Here is a 14768-nt window from a genome sequence, read left to right as displayed (position 1 = left end):
TTTCTCCAGCGTTACTTAATTTTTTCCCCATGTTGTTGCGTTTTCCACAGCGTTATCCCAACAGTTTCGCTGCTGGACACTAATTCCAAGTTTCTTAAAAACCATCCCTTGTTCGAGCTGAGCACCGGAGGCCATGAGCGCGGGGCGCTGGAGGGGTGTCCCGCCCGGGAATCTCTCCGACTGTCCCAACGGCTCCCGCTGGGTGATGGACGTGTTCAATGAATGCGCCCAGGACAGCCGGGACATCGCCAGCGTCATCCTGGGTCTGGTTTCCATCCTCTGCTTTGCGGCTGCTTCTTTTCCGTAAGTATCGTTCCCAAAACCCGGCCGAGCCCTTCCCTTAGTACAACACGCTGCTTGAATTATTAAATCCTCTGGAAAAAGCTTGGAAAAATTGGGTTTAAGAGGAGGAGAGGGAGGAGGCAGTACAGCCCCAAAGCCTTGTTTGTTATTATGTTGTTATGACTGCGCTCAGCTGCTGTAATAACCCACGTCAGCCAACTGCAATGCAGTCATCGCAGGTCGTACGTGCGGAAGAAACATTTCCAGGAGCCCTGGGCTTCTTGGAAGTTCTGGGATAACCATGGTGGAGGGGGACGTGGGAGGTCATGCTCTGTGTAGGTGTATTGTCAGATGATTTCGTCACCAGAGAGGCGGTTTCTGCAACTGGTCCTTCTCATTGCTGCTTTCTGACCCCGCGCGAGGGACAGATCATGAGGGTTTGAGCCTAGGAGGTTGCTGTGAGCACCCAGTGGTTTGCAGGACTTCCCACGGAGTTTGTGGGGGACCACATGTCTTGCTAGAGGAAATCTTTGCTTTTCTGGTGTGTGTGTCTACCTGACTCTCTGCAGGCAGTTTTACCAAGCCTGCAAAACGGGCATCATGGACCGGGCTCTCTCCATATATTTCCTGCTGGGATGGCTGGGCGGAGACCTCCTAAACCTCATTGGTTCCTTCCTGGCCGATCAGTTGCCGCTGCAGGTACCGACCGACTTGCTGGGGCTGGGTCGGCTCCCAAACATCCCGAACCTGAGGGAGGAGGGATGGGATGGGTGCTGCTTAATCCAGCACTGGGAACCAGAGACCCAAAGAGCCCCGGGATGCTCCCTTCTCCCCCTGGGATGTGATGCTGTGCCCCGGGATGCTGGCTCAGCCCAGCCATCAGCTGGAAGCCTTTCTGCAGGTAGGACCAGCCCGTCCTTCTCCCCGCAGGTTTACACGGCTGTTTACTACGTGCTCGCAGACCTGGTGATGCTGTCTCTCTACTGCTACTACAAAGTGAAGAACCGGGGCGGAGGATGTGAGCTGCAGTTACCAGGGTGGTGGGGCGCTGCACTCCTACGTCTGTGGGGCTGGCGTGTCCTTGGCTGTGGAGTCAGGAGGGGAAGCAATCCGTGGAGAGATGCTTCGCAGCAGAGATGCTTTGCAGATGCATTAGTTGCCTCTTATTGCTTGCTGTTTGTTGTTTTTTTTTTTTTTTCCCTTGGATAACCTGACCACTTACGAAAGCCAAAGCTAGCAAATAGCTACCGGCTGCGCCTGGGGTTTCTGCAAACTGCCACGCGCAGTGTCTGGGTTGAAAGTAACCCCCCTGTGAGCATTAAGTATAGAAAGAAATTACTTACCCGCAGTGATGCGGCGACTCCATCTTGGAGCTGCAAAGCACAGCCAGAACTCTTGCCTCAGCCCAGCGCTTTAAGGGAGGCAGTGAAGGTTTCGGACTGTTTTGAGGTCAGTGCTCCTCGTGCAGTTAATAGAGCCTTGAGATGATGGAGAAGTTCCTCCCTGTTCAAGTGGAGCACAAAGGGAACCTGAACAGTTCTTAGAAGGCTTAAACAGCAAGAGAAAATTGACTTTTTAGTACTCCAGCTTTCTGTGAATGACAAACAGGCGTCTCTTGGGACTGTGATAACTCTTTAACTCAGGAAAATCATTTGAACTTATTAAACCAGTTGATATTTGGCCCATCAACTGTGTAGTTTTGTCACGCTGGAGAGCTTGCTTACAGAATATAATCCAGGTCTTGCTGTTGAAGCAGGGCTTGCTCCAGCAGGGATTTGAACGTGCGCTGTTGTGAGTTAAGACTGTGAAAAGCTTTTAGATGGAGGGGATTTTTTTTTTTTTTTTTTTTCCTAAGAGCCCTAAACCCAAAGAAATGCGACTGCTCTCGATCTGCTGAGATAGGAGCAGTTTCCTCCCTGATAGCTTACAAATTGCTTGTATTGCTGCGAGATAAAACCCCCGCGGCAGCTGTTGCCCGAGTTACTTGGTGCCGGCTGTGCCGCCGCAGAGATAAGAGAGCTTGAAGGTCTCTGTACCCAGAGATGGTCCTGGCACCCAGCAAGGCTCCCCAGCTGCGCTGGGGGCTGGCGGAGGAGCCCTCCCTAACCAGGCTCTGCTTGATTCCCTGCAGTCGCTGCCCCGGTCAACGCAGCCTTCGTCTTCCTTTCCCTGGGGCTGGTGTCAACCCTCTCCTTCCTGGGCAGAGATGCTGCCGTGGCGCCAGACCCAGCAACTTTTAAAGGGAGATCTCTGCTGTCCGCTCGCGTGGATGAGCTTGAGTTGAAGGTGAGCCAGTTCCTAAATCTGGGTGATGAGAGGAGAGGAGATAAACTGTCCAGTGGAGAGGGCGTGTCCCGCTGGACCAGTGCGATCCCGCTTAGTGCTCAGTGGGGCGAGGGATGGCAGGGGAGATCAAAGGCTGGGGTTTGGCCCCGCTGCTGCCTCGCACGGAGCCATGGCGTGGGTGCTGAGCACGTCTCTGAAAATGTGGGGGCTGCTCAAGCTGCTCCTTGCCTTGCAGCCTTTCACCAGGAGCGAGATCATCGGCTTCACCATCGGCTCTGTCTCCTCCGTGCTCTACCTGTGCTCCCGAGTGCCCCAGATCTACACTAACGTAAGTGCTGTGCCGTCAGCAGGGGAGGCAGCAGCCTGGTCCTAGGGAGCCCCTGGGTCCCGAGTTTTCAGATTGAAGAGGGGCAGTGGGATTGTCTTTGTCCTCTTTGCTCAGGTCCCAGGTCCTCATCTCTGATCACTTCACAGGGGACTGTTTTTCTGTATTTCAGCTCTGAAGCCTGATTAATTTTTCTCTCCTCCCTTTAACTTACATTTTGAGGGTGGGGCTTTCATTTTGTCTTTATTTTCAAGCAAAGGGGGAACTAAAAGGCTCTTGGCATTGAGTCACCACCTTTCTTTTTCTTCTTTTTTTTTTTTTTTTTTTTTTTAGAGGGAGGGTGATTAATACTGTTTTCTAGTGAGATTTTGGAGAGCTGCACCCGAGCTCCTCTCTCTGGCCCCTCTTCTTCCAGTACAAGAGGAAATCCACCATCGGGGTCTCCTACTCCCTCTTTGCCCTGGTGATGCTGGGGAACTTGCTCTATGGCCTCAGCGTCCTCCTGAAGAACCCCGAGCCAGGGCAAGGCGAAGGCGACTATGTCCTGCACCACCTCCCCTGGCTGGTGGGCAGCCTGGGCGTCCTTTCCCTCGACGTGGTTGTATCCTTTCCTTGCCAATGCTTCCCTCTGGGATCGCATCCCGCCGGCAAGGCTTTGCAGGGAGCGATCCCGTTTCGGGGTGGGCAGGGTTAGGCAGTAGTGGGTGGGTTCATGCCGCTCGGCGGCTGCTTTTGAGCTGTGCTTGCTCCCTGCGTGCCGGTGAGTAATTTATGGTGTTGCAACAGCTGAATGCTTCAGACCTTTACTTGCATTAGGGTCACTGCCTGGTTTCCACCTCTCCTTGCACAAATGGCCTTTTTTTGGGTGGTGAGACCCATCGTGTTGTGTAGATCCACCCGTGCTTGCATGAAGAGCCTTAACCCCTTCTCAGATCTCCTTCCAGTTCCTTGCGTATCGCAGGGGCAGACCTGGTACCCACGAAGAGAGGGACGCTCTTCTCGGCGAGCAGGGTGCCAGCCTGGAGAGCTGACCAAGGGACCTGCGCTGGAGGGAGAGCAGGGTGATGCAGGAGAGCAAACCGGCCCCTCCGTCCTGGTGGCTCCCAGGAGAAGAGGACCTGAGCCAGCGGGTGACATGTGCTGCTGAGATGCTGAACCCAGCCAGGCGGCAGAGGATGCTGCTGAGAGACCTCGTGCCTTTTTGATACCAATGATGCTATTGGGATAAACAGGGAATTGTTTGATACCTCGACAGGTCGCTCTTCGCTGCTCTTATGCCCCACAGCTGAGCCCGGTTGCTTCTGCTTTACCTGCTGTCTCTCAGGGAAGATCTGGAGCTTCCTTGGCAAACGTGGGAAGAGCCTAAGGGGCAGCAGGGAGGGGACAGGAATGACCAACCTAGCACGAACACAAGCACCACTTACCTCGGTGGGCCTTGCCCCCACCACTGAGCTCCTTCTGGAAGATACGGCGGTGACTGGAACCAGTTCAGAAGGAACAGCATAACCAAAGTGTTCCAGTTCACATGTTACCTATTTTAACTAGCACAGCTCACGTGTCCATAAAGCAAGTCCTTGCCCCGCATGCCTCCTTAGGTTTTATTTTGCCAGTTCAGCTAGCAGCTCCTCTTTCTTAACGCGTCTCACAGTCCCCATTTCTGTGACTTCTCACTTTTTGCCTTAGCAACGGTTTAATCGTGTGGGCTCCCCAGGGAAGCTGCTCCATCGCTTTCTGGAGCAGGCAGTTACTCAGGCAGAAGGTCGCCTCTCTGCCCAGTCTCGTTTTCAGTTTGGTCCCCTCTCATTGATTAATTTATTGCCAACACTGATTAATTCATCTCCCTCTCAGGAGCCTGCACACCAGCATGGCGGCTCCTTGACCGCAGAAGGACAAGAAGCAGTGGCAGTTTGGGGAAAAGCCGTGTCCCTGGCAGGAGGGATGCTTTTGGGCGGGCAGGGGAGAGCAGTGGTATACTCATGAGATGGCTGCCTCGGCCCAGCGCCATGGGCTCCCTTCCATGTGCTGAGCTGTTTCTGCTGGGGAGGAGCAGCTCAATCTCACGGGGCCAGGAAAAGAACAATCAACCAAAGCTGTAGCCCTTCACCAAAAACTAACACAATTTGTGCTTTTAAAAACACAAACTTTCCTTTTCCTGCAGTCACTGTTGGCTCTTTCTGCTCCCCTTTTCTCCCTCTCCAGCTGCTTTCCAACACCCAGCCCTTCCCCCTTTTGGCTTTAGCTGTTATTCATTTACGATTCCTCAGCCAGGCCCATGACATTGGTCCTTCCCGAGGAAGCTGCCCTCCTCCTTACCTCATCCTCGCACCGAGGAAGCCAAGCCACAGCTCCGTAATTACACAGCTCAGCCTGTGTTGTATGTGAAACGGGAGTCGGACTGCCCGATGCCTGTCAGACTGCAACAGCAGATTAACTGAAACACAGGCTGTGCCAGTATTTGGACCTGATCTATTTGGTTTTGGAAAGAAAAAATATTTTTCAGACCCTTTGAGCCTCTTGAACAAAGCTGCTGAGTTTTTCGCTCCATTAATTCAAAATATTTCCCCTCCGGGCTCACAGGTGATGGGGCTGCTGGCCTATTCCCCGTTCTCAAGTCAGCAGGACTTCCTCTGCTGTTGTTCTCTAGAAACTGCAGAAAAACAATTCATATCCAGTGCTAATACAAACCATGAGCAGATTCCTACCAGGACAGAAAGCACGACTCTGCCAGACCTCAATACCTGTTTATTACAGATAAAGACCCTGGAGCTGGGTTTTATTAAAGGAATGTATTTTAACCTCGGCTCGTGTTTGCTAGCTCGGCCCTGAAGCGCTGGGAAAGGCACAGTTGGTTCACTGAGAGCTGGATTTACTATGCTGACCTGGGACAGGATGGGACAGCTACCTTGTGGAAACAAAAGTTCATAGCTCTAGGTAATTGCCACGTACCAGCTGGCCAAGAGCTTTGCTTAAAGCCAGAAAAACAACCTCTAATACAAGGTGGTTAAAAAAAAAAAAAAATGTTTATCTGCCAGCAGCCATCCAGGTGGTGGTGGATGGAAATTCATGTCGCAGAGAGGCTCTCGCTGAGGTTATTGTCCCTCCGAGGCTGTGGTGAGCCCTGTCCCCCCAAGAGCCTGCAGTTCCAGGTTTTGCAGAGGGAAGTGTTAAACCAGAACAGGCACGGACCGGAAACAACTTGCCCCAAAGCGCTGAAGGTAACGGCAGGCGGGGGGTGCAACAGCCAAGCCAAAGCTGGGGGTTACAGGGCTTTGAGAAGAGAAAGAGGAACACACGGCTGCTGCAGCCGCGTCGATCCTGCAGCTCGGACCTGCTCTGCGCAAAGGGCAGAGCCCTGCACGCAGGCAGTTGGGGCGTCTCTGCGTACCCCAGCCTAAACGTGAAATTTGAGATGAGACACTTCAGTTTTTGGCTCATGTGGACAGAGGTGGCGTTGGAGAAGGAACGCAAACCCCCTGAAACTTCAGCAAGTGACAATGGGAAACAGGCGAGAGGAACTGCGAGTCTCCCCCTTCCCCGGCTAACACGCTCCTTTGCGAGCCTCAAGAGTTCATGCAAACTTAACTCCAGCTTCAAAAAAGGTTCTTCCTCAGACAGAACCAAGAGACAACGATGACAAAATGTGAACATGTTCCCCTGGGGATCCCAGCTTTGAGGCAAGCACGTGCGTGCCTTTCCCCCGCCTGCGTCCCATATGAGCTGCGTGTCGCACCAGAGGCCCCGGGTAAATACGCCGGCACGGGACTGTAATCACCTGCAGCTGCCCGGATGTGAAATATGTCACGTTAGAAAAAGCAAAGTTAGAGCATGTTAATCAATATTAATCAATATTAATGCCAACAGTCTCAATTTGCACAGGGTCACCCACAGGCTAATTCCAACGGCCACATGCAGGAAGTGCCCAGCACGTATTTGCTTTCTCAGTTTTGCCAGGATGAAGCGTTTGGTAAAACCAAAGCACGTGGAAGGAGGCAGCAGACCCGAAGCTGTGCACAGACCCTCTGACCACCAAGGGTTTAAAGAGGGGAAAGTCTGGACAAGGTTCACAACTCACACCAGGACCAAGCATCCATGCATGGAACCACCCCCCTCCAACCACCAAGCGAACCGAACCGCTGCACCTCTGCCCACCAGCATTCAACACGCAGGGTCCCCCCCAACTATTTTTAACACACCCAGTAAAGCTGGACTAATCCTTCTCCTCTAAATACGTCTGCTCCACGATTGCTGGATGCCCGGAGCATCGATCCCAGCAGCAGGATGCCCACATCCCGGCGCCGGCACCGTGGAAGCAGAGCAGGCTGATGAGTAACGCAGCTACCTAAGGCTCCACGTGTGAAGAGCAGCTGTGCATCGCACCCTCTTTGAAACAAGCAAGTTTCAGCTAACCTGGATGTGAGGAAAAAAGAAAACAAAAATAAAGCTTTCCAGCCTTCAAGCACACGTCTACCCACCTACAGCCAGAACAACTGCTTCCAGCTGCTGTGGAGAAAGTTTACAGCACAAACCCCAAGAATGCTGCAGGAAGGAAAAAGAAATAAGGAGGACACCAACTGCACACACTGCTTCCTGGGATTTTTTTTTTATTTTTTTTTGTTTGTTTTAGTCTTTTTTTTTTTCTTTTTTTTTTTTCTTTTTTAGTATGGAGGCTCAAGTATCAGATGTAGATTCAATTTAAGCTTTACAAAAAAACAAAATCAAAACAAAAACCCCTTTTGCATTCCATTAAAAATTGACAGAAAAGCGCCTTGGAACCAGGCTATAGAAGAGCAGAACTTTCAGCAGGTCTCCTAATGAACGTCTCCTTGCAAATCTGGGTTAGTCAGTATAGTACAACACCGAGGAACACCCTCTCTTCCCTCCCTCCCGCCAGCCAGCCCCTGTGCCCAGCCCCCAAACATACGTGGAATAGATTTTTTTTTTTTTCCAGTTCTTCCTCTTTCACACACCACAGTATTTAATAAATTTTTGTTTTACATTTTTTACACCAATGTAACAAAAGGCAGGAGGGGTGGGAAGGAAAAAGACAAACAATGATCTGTGTTTATGCATATAAATGGGGGAGGGTGGAAAAGGGGGGGAAAAAAAAATACATGGACTTCTACAGAAACGTAGCCTAAGGTCTCAAGAGTAAAATGTGGTGCAAAGTAGGCCTCAGAGACTGAAAAAGTTTGTACAGCTTTATTCATGGGGAGAAGATGGCGCTGCATGGATAGTACTGAATGCAAATTGTGATGTGACGTAACAGAAAAGGGCAAGGGGGGGATGAGTTTTCTAAGAAAGGAACCTAATGAGTGCATGGCATGTCTTGTTAGCATGAAGAGTATTTTAACTTTGCTGCTTTCTCTTCAAAGCCTCCACCAGGTCGTTTTTAAGAGCTTCTTGTTTTGATTTGTCTGCAAAAGTCTGCACAGACCTGTGGGGAAGAAGGAAACGCAAGTCAGGCGATGCGTTTGAGGGAAGGGGTTTTTAGCAGGAAGGAGAAGCACCTCAACCCAGGCTTAGAGGAAACAAAACTCGGCTTGCCTGGTTTAATAGGGAAAGCAGAAGGCGAAGCGAACACTTCAGTGAGTAAATCAAAGCAAAATTCACTCCAGCAGGGCTGGCACCAAAAGCCACGCTTCCCCAGAAGTTCCACTCAGCCTCCAGTCACTGGAGGGAGATTCCCCATTTTTTTTTACGTTACAGATTGGAAAAACCCCAGCGTACCACCAGCAAAGGGTGTTAGCGCTCTCGCTCTCCAAACGACCGTGAGGAGAAGGCAGAGAAAATCCAGCCTCTACCCACGAATGTGAAAAGCACCAGGACCTTTTTGCAGACTGTTCACCCAGGGTCGAGAAGCCGCGTCAAAACCGCCCTCCAGCGTGTTCACCAGTGGGGAACGCGGCCAGCTTCTGTTCTTGAATTTGTTTTTCCAGTTTGTACCTTCCCTAGAGCAATTAGTGAATCAAAGCAGCCAAAGAACAGAGATCCTGCCAGCAAGATTATGGCAGGGGTTCCCTTTTACTGAAAGTCCGGTTGTAGCAGAGAAGCTACAGCTTTTAGGAGTCATCTTGGCTCTCTGCGCTGTAAGATGGTCGTGGAGGAACCTCCATTTTCAGTGGTACAGTAAGGAATTTCCACTTTTTAAAAAACCCTCTTAAATATCATCATGGAAAGAATTGGAATACTAGACTTGTCAGGAGCTGCTAACACAGAGGATGGTTAGGATCTTTTGGTAGGATTTCTCCCCACAAAAACCGTATTTCACACCTTTTCAGTACTCAAAGCTCCCTTACTTTGCCTGGATGCTGTCCCCGTAAGCAGGGCTGCTCTCTTTTTTATAGCAGTTATTTCCATTCTCTTTTTTCTGGAGACTTCCTCTGCTCTAATAAAAATACATACATTTTATATTTGCATTTGTCACAGGCTGAAGAAGTGGTTCTTGGCCATTACCAACAAGCAGGGCATTTTCCCCTTCGTCAGCTTAACGTGTTTAGGACATCTGTACCTCATTATGAACTGGAGTGGAAGGTTACACTGGCTCAGGGCTAGTCACTGCCGTGCGTCCTAGACATTCAGAGCTCCAGAGCAAATGAACAAATCCCTTCAGGGGCTGTGCAGAGCACGAGCAAGGGGAGGCTAGAAATGTTTCAGGAGAGCTGGAGCAGGACTGGATTTCAAGCTTCAGGGAAATTCAAGATACACCAGGCAAATAGGGGATGTGCTCGTGGGGTGAGCTCACAGTTACTCAGAAGTCACAAGAAGTACCAGTGATTTTTTTTTTTTTTTTCAAAACTGCGAGACTTCCAAGATTTCATTCCTTTCTGCAGGGAGGACGCTAAGATTACAGCGAGTTTCTTCACTGAAGTGGTGCACCACAGCGGTAAAAAACTGATGGTGCACAAGGGACAGAGTCCCAGGGCTTCTGGATCGAATCAGTCCAAGCCCACGCCACTCTGGGTACGTGAGCACATGCTCCTTTCTTGCTCCCGAGCTAGAGCGCAAAGTGGGGTATCCTGCCACGCTTCAGAGTGTGATATTTCACACGGGGAGAAGGGATGGAGTAACATTTACAACAAAACCCACAGCATTTAGCTGGCTGTATTAAGAGGTAACCCTTGGGTGAAACACGGCTCAAATGTCGTTTATCAGTCTGCGGAGTTAGGGGTTAGTTCTGGTCTGGGTTATCATGCAGAGGGCTCAGCTGGGTGAGTCCTGGTTTAGTGCTGGTTGTCACACCTCACAGGCTGGGGGTACCTGGATTGGTTTAGTTATCAGGCTGGATGTAGATCTGGCGCTGGGTCAACACTTGAGAAAGCTCCCTCTGCAACTGCTTATACTTTTGGTTGTCGGGGATAGCATCAATAGATCTACAGAGAGCAGTTCAGAAACGAGGGCAGTTCAGAAACGAGGGAGGCAAACAGGGAAAAGAACAGTCAGAAGAACTCAGTGACACAGAGCTGGTATTCCGGAGACCACCAGGAGCACGCTCAGGAGGAGAAGCGTAAATGCACAGGTTAGAAGAGACAGGAGAGGCGAGAGGGAGCGGGGAAGCCAGCTGCTCTGTGTGTTACCAGTTCTGCGCAGATCACCTCACCGAGGCACAGAGCGCCATGACTCAAACTGAGCATTGGGGAGACACAGGAAATCGATTCAATTACAAACGCTTAAGGCAGTGTTCGCAAGGAAAAAGACTACATTCCATATTTCCTTTTAATGCTAATAAATGCTTCCTGGCTAAACCCTGCACACCACTAATGAAAACAGAGGCCTGTTATGAAAGCTGGGGTTTGGGAAAAAAGCCCCAGAACAGCTGCTTTGTCAGATACTGTCAGCTCCCTCTGCCCGTGCTGTTAAGAAGGTACCAGAAATATTTAATTAGCACCATTATTCTATCTGCTTTCACATTTCGGTACGTGAGAGAACAGCAGCGTACTTATTTGCACCATTTGTTTATTCTGCGTTATCACGCTGTGCCGGGAGGTCTGTCTGCTGTTTAAAATGAAATGACTTGGCATCACGGTTCCGTACTTCCCTCTACGAGCATGAGAACTAACGGCTTGGGGTTTCTATGTAAAACTCCCGACCAGAAACAAGCAGGGGTTGGAAAGTAGAGTACAGTTTCCCTACAGAAAGGCACAGGGGGTTATTCACTTCATCTGCTCTAGTACACTGCATTTTGACCAGCGGTGTTGAGAGAAAGACAGAATTTAAAACAAAGTCTAAATACCACAAACCATTAAGGTCATTACGTAATTCTGGGACCAACTGACTGTTTTTAAGAGTAGGAGAAAGAAGTCAGAATTGCAGCACAACTTTCAGGACTGTGAAGAATAAAACTCCTAATTAAAAGTAATTCTGAAATACAAGCATTACTAATTGGGCTATTTTCTTCCTGGTGAGGGAACAAGGGATTAAAACATTGCTTCAAATTTCTGAAGTTACAAGGTGGACGTGTTCCCTGAACTCCACGCAACAAATAATGTTTCCAAAGCACAGCGAGGTGAGCAATTAGGGACATGAAAAGACTTTGTGTGGGAAAGGGGAGTTCCAGCAAACACAAGCAGATCAACGCCTGGCTGGGGACAGCACCACAGGTGGTGCAGGGGAACGCGGGGGTCCAGCAGTCAGCGGGAGAGCCTCTTACCTCAGCCCATTAACGATGTCCTTTGTTTTTCCAAAATAAATCTCATTCAGTGTACTTCTGATTTTGTTTTCCATGTCCTAGAAAAAAAGCAAGAAAACAGATCTTTAGTGATATCAGCTGCTTTCCAGAATGGTGCCTTACACTCTTCTCTGCATCATATGTGTTCGTCTTGACATACATTTGCCGTGGCACGGTTCAGCCCAGTGTATTCCTGCTATTTAAATTCTCACAGAAGGCAGTATCACCCTACCTCTCTGCTTTTATCAAAGAAATGAAGGCTTAGCTCTATTCCCATCTTCTCCCCCAAATTAATTACCCTAGGCTAGGAAATGTCTTTTGGGACCACAAGAGGGCAGGTTCTGCCCAGCTATCAATTTTTCCACTTTCAGCTGCAGAAAACAAAAAAGCATTTCACCTCAACCTTACTGTGTAACTTCCTGGCACTGAATGGACAAGTGGCACGTCAGTCATGCAGCACAACCAACAGGTCAATAATTTTGTGCTTATGGGTTCCTTTGAATTTTTGAGCTGGCAACTCCTTCAGTAAAACTGCATGGTAAACCGTTTTGAGAAAGATCTTGTGAGTAACGAGCGTATTTTCATTAGGTTGCTTTCACTCAAGCCAAAAAAACTTCAAAAAAGAAGCACCTGCCTTCCTTTCATTTCCCAGTTCCTTTAAAAAATACATTATCATCTATTTCAGTTGAGAATTTTCTCCTCTCTTGCCAAAGTGGCTACGGAGATCAAGGAAATCAAGAACTCCTTCATACAGGACAGCACACAGAAACAGCAAACTCGTGTTGCACCACTAACACAATCACATCCTTCACTCATCGTGTTGAGCATGCATGACTGACAGGTGCCATAAAAGCAAATACTAAAAGCAATCCCAGAGGATTTAATAAGCACTTGATACACACTGAGCTTTCAGTTACAGGACAGTTCTGTCTAACACAACCTGATTTTAAATAATTCTGCTCAAAAGTGACTGTAGAAGCAAACATGGGGGCAGGAAATTGTTAACTAGCTCTCAGGAAAGGATCGCTCATTTTACAGGCAGGTTATTGCTGTGATGAGCAGGAGACACAGCGCAGTTTTGTATCCACAAACACTGAACAACAGTCACACAATTAGATTCGATACAGTATGAATAAATAACTTTTTTGTAAAGACAAAAGCAACAAAATTCCAGGGAACAGGACCAAGTACGGGCAAGAGAACCTGCAGCAGGCTCACGCTGTGGTGGCTTACCTCTACCAAGCGTCCAATGTTGGCTATGTGTGGAGAGGAGTCGCTCACAGTCTCATCTTTCTCCATCTAGAAAATGAAGACAGATCCATTGGCAACAGGGAAATCTGACGGTAGATGCACGACAGCTTTCCTTACCAAGAGAACACATGGAAGAAGTGGGTCTCAAAATCCTAGAGTGACTGTTCTTTCAGTGTGCAAACAGAATAGTAACGTACCGAGGAATTCCCAGAACTAGACAAAGGCTCACACATTGATAACAGAAACATAGTGTAATAAAAACCATGAATCAATAAAACCCTGCTGTAGGTCCCTGGTGTAGAGAGGCACTACAAAATTGTCATTCCCTACCTACCAAGGGGCTCAGGAGATCTCGGGACAAGGAGCACAGCAGCACAGCACGTGGATGTGACTACAAGGTGGTTGTTGATGAGATGCACACAAGGACAGTGCTGTCAGTTTAACCGCTGTGAACTATCCCTGCAAAACCAGCTGCTTCTTCTAATCTTCATCTCAAACACTACTTCCGACCACAGGTGGGGCGTCTTCTCCTTTTTTAGCATCTCCAGCATTATTTACCTTCCAGTAGAGAGGGAAGGTGCAGAGAATACAAAAACCACAACTACCTGCAAGACTGGTGATCTAACTACTGCAACAATATGGAAAGAGAAATTTGACGGTTTGTTGTTCTTTTTTCTTTCTAGACCGAAAAGCTAAACCAACATTTACCTACATATGAGGAAGAAGGAAGTACAAAGTGGTTAAGTATGGGGGGAAGTATGGAAGGAAGGAGACGCCTTTTGCAGTACAAATTCAGGGCTGGATCAACGTGTAACGATACCACGCTCTTAGCGTGGCACCTAAACAGGAGACAGGTACCTGAACTAGGTGAGGTTTTTCATCACTAAGATCAGAAACTGGGAGCTGGTACTGCAGAATGCAGTACTTGCTTCATTTCACCTGACTTTGCCCTGTGTAATGTCCATCCAGAGCCCACGGCTGAGCATCCATGCTAGGGAAAAGTCCATCTTCTCCAGTTCTTGAGATAAAAATTCCAGCTAGACACGGACAAGCTGTTGAACAATGAACACCAGTCCCAGGAACCTCAACTGACACAAGATGTGCTGAGATGGCATGAAAACAAAACTGGGAGAAAAATGCAGTGGGAAGAACAGTCTTCAAAGGGTTTTACTAATCCCACTGAATTCTCTTATCCATCTGTTCATATCCCTCCCTCAGGGCAGAGTTTAAAAATCTGGGCCAGCTACAGGTTTCTTCTAATAAGCCAAGTCTCTAACAGGCTTGGGGAAGCATGTAATTTAGTTGGACCCCTAAAGGCAAAAGATAACCTAGAAGAGGGGGGGAAAAAAATAACAAGGACGTTTAATTTTTCCTGTAGATCATAGTCAGATTGTTTACATGTAATGGAGACACATTGCCTGCAGAACAGATCCAGTTGCAGTAGAGGGAGAATATAAATCTGAACTACGTGCACACACATATATACACGTTACGGTGAGTTTGGGAACTATCAGCAAATTGACCGAATCTGGGACAGCCGAGGAGTTGGGAGCGGGTCACTTACTTCCACAGGCTCCCCACTGCGTCTCCTCCACACCATGGGGAAGAAGCAGAATCTGAAAATGGAATTATTTTTTTGCAAAACGTATATTATTACATCTCCATAAAAACTGCTGCCAGAAGGAAAACATTTTTATACGCTATGGAAGCCCAGATGTTACGAGAGGCTGTTTTAATGGAGTTCAGTCAGTAAGCAGCCATGTTATACAAACAGCAGAGCTGGTGGGATTTTTAAAGATTCTTTCCAGAGGCTGTTACTGCACAGACCTAAGCAGAACGCCTATAGCTGCTTAAATAAAGGGGTTAATTTGCTTTGAGGGGAAATTCCACTCTGTTAGTTGATGTTAACAAGCAGCTCATCTTCCCACTGTCACTCCCCATCTGCCGTCAAGCTCAGCC

The 14768-nt window shown here is 48.7% G+C and overlaps 2 protein-coding genes across 2 annotated transcripts in view; one reads left to right on the top strand and one right to left on the bottom strand.

Annotated features, from left to right (window-relative positions):
* The first annotated feature begins 95 nt into the window (after positions 1-95).
* On the top strand, positions 96-4177 carry SLC66A1 (solute carrier family 66 member 1). Its single transcript, XM_010128942.2, has 7 exons — positions 96-303; positions 852-981; positions 1213-1300; positions 2414-2568; positions 2804-2896; positions 3309-3494; positions 3826-4177. The coding sequence occupies exons 1-7, from the start codon at positions 134-136 to the stop codon at positions 3922-3924; spliced, it is 921 nt and encodes a 306-aa protein (XP_010127244.2). The 5' UTR covers positions 96-133; the 3' UTR covers positions 3925-4177.
* Positions 4178-8077: 3900 nt separating this feature from the next.
* Positions 8078-14768, bottom strand: part of CAPZB (capping actin protein of muscle Z-line subunit beta) — a 69138-nt gene continuing 62447 nt past the window's right edge. Inside the window, exons 8-11 of the mRNA XM_086764280.1 lie at positions 12792-12857; positions 11541-11617; positions 10151-10263; positions 8078-8327 (exon numbers count right to left, since the gene is read on the bottom strand). Coding sequence (XP_086620406.1) covers positions 10161-10263; positions 11541-11617; positions 12792-12857 — 246 coding nt within the window. The 3' untranslated portion in view covers positions 8078-8327; positions 10151-10160. The remainder of the gene's footprint in view (positions 8328-10150; positions 10264-11540; positions 11618-12791; positions 12858-14768) is intronic.

The sequence above is a fragment of the Chlamydotis macqueenii genome, chromosome 21 (assembly GCF_036417535.1).
Source record: "Chlamydotis macqueenii isolate bChlMac1 chromosome 21, bChlMac1.mat, whole genome shotgun sequence".
Lineage (NCBI taxonomy): Eukaryota > Metazoa > Chordata > Aves > Otidiformes > Otididae > Chlamydotis > Chlamydotis macqueenii.
Note: the sequence above shows the minus strand (reverse complement) of the source record. Positions and strands in the feature narration are given on the sequence as shown.

Bases quoted from the DNA above. Each gene is read 5' to 3' on its own strand.
- SLC66A1 (XM_010128942.2), top strand. From the start codon at position 134: ATGAGCGCGGGGCGCTGGAGGGGTGTCCCGCCCGGGAATCTCTCCGAC. The intron at 2,897-3,308 runs GTAAGTGCTGTG...CTCTTCTTCCAG, and splicing joins TGCCCCAGATCTACACTAAC to TACAAGAGGAAATCCACCAT. The intron at 3,495-3,825 runs GTATCCTTTCCT...ACCCCTTCTCAG, and splicing joins TCCTTTCCCTCGACGTGGTT to ATCTCCTTCCAGTTCCTTGC.